The sequence below is a fragment of the Watersipora subatra genome, chromosome 7 (assembly GCF_963576615.1).
Source record: "Watersipora subatra chromosome 7, tzWatSuba1.1, whole genome shotgun sequence".
NCBI lineage: Eukaryota > Metazoa > Bryozoa > Gymnolaemata > Cheilostomatida > Watersiporidae > Watersipora > Watersipora subatra.
Window position 1 is genome coordinate 13,332,906 of NC_088714.1, and position 6,361 is coordinate 13,339,266.

Genomic DNA, 6,361 nt, shown 5'->3' on the forward strand with positions numbered 1-6,361 from the left:
TGTTCGAGATCCGAAACAAATGGAATAAAATAACATTATGTAAATTTTAATCCGTTCAAAATTTTACACCATTAGCTGTACTTGTATCCGGGTGTTGCCCGGGTAATAAAATAGTTTTTTCACGAAAAATCTATTTGTATTTGGCATATATAACAACATTTGCCATTCTAACTTTCAAACCAGATATCATGAGAAATTGTTTTGTGTACTTGAAATAGTCTGAGAGAAAATAAAAACAACTGTAAAAGTTTTCAGACTTGGTCAAACAACTGTAACTTTCAAACTTCATATCATGAGGAAAATGTTTTGTGCAGGTCAAATAAATTAAAAAAAATAAAACAATTATAAATTGGAATAGATGTAAATGTGAGATAATTAGCAAGTAATAGCTAGATTAAGTCGGTTTTGCAACAATTACTATAAAAGATGATTCAGTAATGATACAATTAATACAAACTGAGAAAACAAAATAAAACTACTGAATATGTTGAATTAATAATAGCAATTCTTGCATAGAAGTGTTTGGGTATAAAAAGGTTACTGTTTCACCAGAAGCTATCCAACAAAACACTGAATACGACGATACTAAAAAATATGACAGAATATGGTAATATTTTGTAGTTGAAATTTTATTAGAACAATGTCTGCCAAAAATGGTTGAAAAATAATTAATAGTAATAATGAAAATTGGAAACTAACCAAGTAATAATAACAGTGACAAGAAAATGAATAATGTTTAAACTTCAAACACGATATTCAAATTATGTTTAAAAGAATAAAAGTTGAAATAATAATGACAATGAAACAAATTTTAAAAACTTATATTATAAACTTCAAAACTTATAAGAAGTTTATAAATGTAATAAGAGAATGTAAACTTATATATCTACAATAATGTATATATATATTTCTCAAATTATGTAAATGTATGTAAATATAAGAGAGTGAGTGTCACACAGTAGATGTGGTGACACCCCGAGTTCTTATATACGACCCCTTGTGCGGGTCTATCAAGAGAAGATTAAAACTTTTCACTAGACGTTGCCTTTATTGCAAGTGAATAATGAATGTCCCCAGCCAGCAGCATTTCAGTCTTTATATACTAAAACATTATTCCAGTAATTTCCAGAAAAAACAGCATTATTAGTCGGTTGCTAAAAATAGAATATTGCGTAATAACTGAGTAAGTGACCTGTGTTAATAAAGGAATAGTATGACTCAACCATGGATTGCGCAATACTAGTAAGGAATTCAACTATTGCGCAATGCAACATTAGCTATTCAACGATTGCGCAACATGCGTGTACAAAGGTAACAGTCTGATGCAGATTATATTGACATCCCCCTTTTTAAGAGGATTTCTCTAGAGTTGGAAATCCTTCCTAATCATAATCTGCAGACACACGGCTCATGAAATCGGCTCCAATGTTATCCGTTCCTTTGATATACTGAATCCGCATCCGATGTTCCTGTATTGCCATCGCCCATCTCATGATACGCTTGTTATCAAACTTTGCGCTATTCATGTAGGCTAGAGGGTGATGATCAGTCTGTAGCACAAACTCACGTCCGCTCAGATAAAGTTCAAACTTTTTGATAGCCCAAACTATCGCCATACATTCCTTTTCAATAGTGGCGTACCGTGTTTCTCGTGGTAAAAGCTTCTTACTGGCATAGCTTACAGGGTGACAAATTCCTTCATACTCCTGCATGAGGACAGCACCTAGGCCTAGCTCTGATGCATCTGTTCTCAAAATAAACATCTTATCCGGTTCTGGCAACTTTAATACTGGTGCAGTCAGAATGGCATGCATGAGATAGTTGAAAGATTTTTCTTGCGGCGTTTTCCAACTTACAACGTTTGGCATTCCCTTGCGAGTAGTGTCAGTAAGAGGAGCTGCTATCGTCGAGTAATTAGGAATGAAAGATCTATAATAGCCGGTCAATCCGAGAAACGAACGAATTTGCTTTTTTGTCTGAGGGCGATGCTGCCTTCTGACTTTTTCCACGTTCTGCTGAGTGGGAGTTAGTTCCCCAGAAGATATATGATGACCAATAAAGTCCAAACTGGACGAAGCAATGACGCATTTAGACGGCTTTACTGTGAACTTCTCCTCTTTCAATTTTGAGAATAACTGTATCAAAGCGAGCTTATGCTCTTCCCATGTTTCAGTATAAACTAAAATGTCGTCAATGTAATTCTCCACATTCTTGAGCCCGTATAGCAGCTTTCTCATTGCCCTTACAAATGTGGCACCTGAATTCATCATTCCGAAGGGCATTTTGAGGAACTCGTACACTCCAGAATGGGTAGTGAATGCTGTTTTTGGCACATCTTGTTTTCGCACCGGAATCTGCCAATAACCTTTTGAGAGATCAATTTTGCTAAAGTATTTTGCTTTCCCGAGTTTTTGAAATAGACCCTCTGCGGTTGCCATCGGCTCAGGATCAAACACTGTTACTTTATTTAATCTTCGATAATCCACACAAATGCGTTTAGATCCATCAGGCTTAGGAACGAGTACGATCGGCGCGGAATAAGGAGACTGGGATTTCTGGATGATACCTAGAGTTTCCATTTCATCGAGGTCCTTTTGTAGCTGTTCCCTTAAGGCGTATGGTACCGGATATGGTTTCTGTTTAATCGGTTCCTCACTCGTGAGATTTATTTTATGCTCTATTATACTTGTACTACCAGGTATATCGTTGAAGACTTCTTTGAATTGGCTCACAATTTTATAAACTTCCTCTTTCTCAGATGTGCTGAGTTGATCCCCATAATTGAGTGCGTTTGCACCTTCGCGATTTAAAGTAGGAATGACGTCTTCATATTCGTTTGATGAGGTATTCTTGCTAGAAAGGTCGGCACTTGTAATCCTGGCGCACAACGCATAATCTGCCTTATCCTCAGCTCGATCGTAGTATTTTTTTAGCAGGTTAGCGTGAAAGGTTTTCTCCTTTCCTTCCATAATACGAATCAAATAGTTGTTAGAACTGTGATTAGATTTAATGATGGAATAGGGTCCTTTCCACTGCATCAACAGCTTGCTAGAGTGAGTAGGTAACATAACGAGGACCTTATCTCCATTTTGAAATTTTCTGTCCTTTGCATGTTTGTCAAAATATAACTTATTTCGTTGCTGAGACTTTTTTAACGAGCATTGTGCCAAATTCATCATATCATCTAGCTTCTGTCTTAGCTCCAGCACATATTTGTATGTTGTCATAGTTTCTTCGTCTTGATTCTCTCCTGACCATAGCTGTTTTAGGATTGACATGGGTCCTTTAACAGTTCGTCCGTATAGCAGTTCAAATGGTGAAAAGCCTGTTGCTTCTTGAGGAACCTCCCTATATGCAAACAATGCCGCGTTGATAAAACGGTTCCATTGTTTAGGATTGTTGGCACACAGCCTCTTCAGCATAGTCTTCAAGGTCCCATTAAACCGTTCTACGAGTCCATTGCACATTGGATGATAGGGTGTGGTCGTTAGCTGCTGAACTTGAAGAAGACGAGATACTTCCTTCATGAGATCTGAGGTAAACTGTGTGCCCATGTCACTTAGGATTTCCTCTGGTATTCCCAGTCTGCTGAACATGTCAAGGAGTGCTTCGGCGACTGCTTCGGTTGAAATGTTTTTTAATGGTATAGCTTCTGGGTATCGGGTCGCATAATCGACTAAGGTTTGTATATATCGGTGTCCGGATTCACTTGCTGGAATGATGGGTCCGACCAAATCGACAGCAACTCTTTTAAAGGGTGTATCAATGAGTGGCATCGGGACTAGCTTAGATCGAGAAATGTTTCCTTTCTTGATGGTTCGTTGGCAAATATCACAAGACTTGCAAAATCGCGTCGTGTCGCCATGCATTTCTGGCCAGTAAAACTGTGTCTGTATTCTGTTAATTGTTTTCTTTACCCCAAGATGTCTGGCTAATGGTCTTTCATGCGCCAACTGTAAAACTTTACTCCTCAAGCATTGTGGCACCATTATTTGAGCTACCTCTTCCCCGTTGTTGTAACTTGGATGCCGATAGATTCGGTATAAAAGTCCACTCCTTGTAGCAAATGAAACGACTTGGTCGCCTTTGTTGATGGGATCCATTTTCCAGTATTTGTTCATCTCTGCATCTTCCCTTTGCATTTTAATGAGTTCTTGGCGAGTTACGTCAACCTCCTTGATAGGTTTACCAACGTTTAGTGGTGACAACGGTTTTTTAATAACCTTTTTCTGTGATCTAGTGGTGATAGCTGCTTGTTCTGACCAGTCTCTATCAGAATTGTTGTAACATCGAGCTCCCGGAATGTTACTAATTAGAAGTGGGTAGAGTGGATCTTTAAGTGCGAGTGCTTTAGTTTTTCCACTGTAATAGGGAGAATTGATTTCGATCACTACTTCAGGTGCTTTTACAACACTTCTGTCTGCCATCTCTATCCATTGATGTCGCCCAGTTCGTTGGTCTTTTTCAATCAATGCTTCCTTAATAATTATTGTTGAGCAACCAGTGTCTCGCAGTACATCTACTAGCTTCCCATTGATTATCCCTTTGACGGGTTGAACGCCTCCTTGCTCTGTGAAGCTCTGGTCAGAACAGCATGCCACGGGTGCATATCTTTTCCCATCTAAGGTGATAACATTATCCTCTTCTTGCCGGTCGTCTTCTTCCTGGAGTGCTGCTGCCCGCTGCTTATATCTTGGCTCAAGGGGTTTTCTTTTACACTCTTCTAAACCATGCCCCCCTCTTTTACAAAATGTACACCATGTTCGGTCATTGTTTTTCTGGTTAGGACAATTGCTAGCTAAATGTGTAGTTGATTGGCATCGGAAACATCTCTTCTCTGTTGTCAGTGTTTCTTTTTCTCGTTTCTCCTGATAGAATTTTATTTTATGTGCATGTAAAAAACGCTCTGCTGTTTCTGCTAGCCTGGGAAAATCGTAGTTGAGGTCTTTTTCCTGCTCGTTTAGGTGACAAGCTAGCTCTTTTGGACAGGCTCGGATAAACTGTTCTCTTACCGCAAGATTTCTAGCACTCTTCCAATCTTTTGCCATTTCTGTCATTTCGAACCATTTGTCATAGTAGGTTGTGATCCGTACCAATAGTTGGCTAGGACTTTCATCTGGCAGGGACCGAACTGTGCGAAATTTTATTCTGTATCCATCTTCTGTAAGGTCATACCTCTTCATCAGTTGTTTTTTTAAAACGTCATAGTCTTGAGCATCCGTTTCATTCAACCGTGAGTATACTTCCAGTGCAGCTCCAGATAGCAAAGCACTGAGATACGTTGCCCAGTCCTTTTTATCCCAGGCTTGATTTGTTGCAAATCTCTCAAACCGCTGTAAGTAGCTATCGATAGTGTCTTTTCCATCTACAAACACTGACAGCTTCGGGAGCCTTCTGGTAGATTCTGTTGATGCTGTTGAATTGAGTCCTGGTGAGTGTGAACGTAATTGTCCGTTAAATTCGGCTTTTTTTAACTCAAGTTCGTAATCTAACTCGATTTTCCGTAGCTCAATTTGTCTATTTTTGTCTCTTTCTTCTGCTTCTCGCTGTTTCTCTCTTTCTTCTGCTTCTCGTTGTTTCTCTCTTTCTTCTGCTTCTCGCTGTTTCTCTCTTTCTTCTGCTTCTCGCTGTTTCTCTCTTTCTTCTGCTTCTATTTTCAGTTTTTCAAGTTCTCTATTTTTTTCCCGCTCTATTCGTTGGAGCTCTTGCTGTTCTTTAATGAAGTTCTGCAGTGGCTCTGCTTCGTATCCCATTTCTTTTCCAAGTTTGATGAGTTCTGATAAGCTCGCCATCTTGAGTTTAGCTCAGTAGAAGTAATTTCTAGTTTTTCCAGAATAGCTCTGGCAAAGGTAAAACGATTCCAATCGTAATGATTCGTAGATTCTTGGATGTAATATCCACCAATGAGATCACCTACTAGACCCCTGGTCCTCAGAATAATTCCGGCTAAGGTAGATGATCCCGGACAAGCCCCCAAATATGTCACACAGTAGATGTGGTGACACCCCGAGTTCTTATATACGACCCCTTGTGCGGGTCTATCAAGAGAAGATTAAAACTTTTCACTAGACGTTGCCTTTAATGCAAGTGAATAATGAATGTCCCCAGCCAGCAGCATTTCAGTCTTTATATACTAAAACATTATTCCAGTAATTTCCAGAAAAAACAGCATTATTAGTTGGTTGCTAAAAATAGAATATTGCGTAATAACTGAGTAAGTGACCTGTGTTAATAAAGGAATAGTATGACTCAACCATGGATTGCGCAATACTACGTAAGGAATTCAACTATTGCGCAATGCAACATTAGCTATTCAACGATTGCGCAACATGCGTGTACAAAGGTAACAGTCTGATGCAGA

The 6,361-nt window shown here is 38.9% G+C and overlaps 1 protein-coding gene across 1 annotated transcript; it reads right to left on the minus strand.

Annotated features, from left to right (window-relative positions):
- Positions 1-1,382: 1,382 nt before the first annotated feature.
- On the minus strand, positions 1,383-6,052 carry LOC137399586 (uncharacterized). The gene has a single exon (XM_068085766.1). The coding sequence runs from the start codon at positions 5,790-5,792 to the stop codon at positions 1,383-1,385; it is 4,410 nt and encodes a 1,469-aa protein (XP_067941867.1). The 5' UTR covers positions 5,793-6,052.
- Between the last annotated feature and the right edge of the window lie 309 nt (positions 6,053-6,361).

Excerpts from the sequence above, each read along its gene's own strand:
- LOC137399586 (XM_068085766.1), bottom strand. The coding sequence starts at position 5,792 with ATGGCGAGCTTATCAGAACTCATCAAACTTGGAAAAGAAATGGGATAC.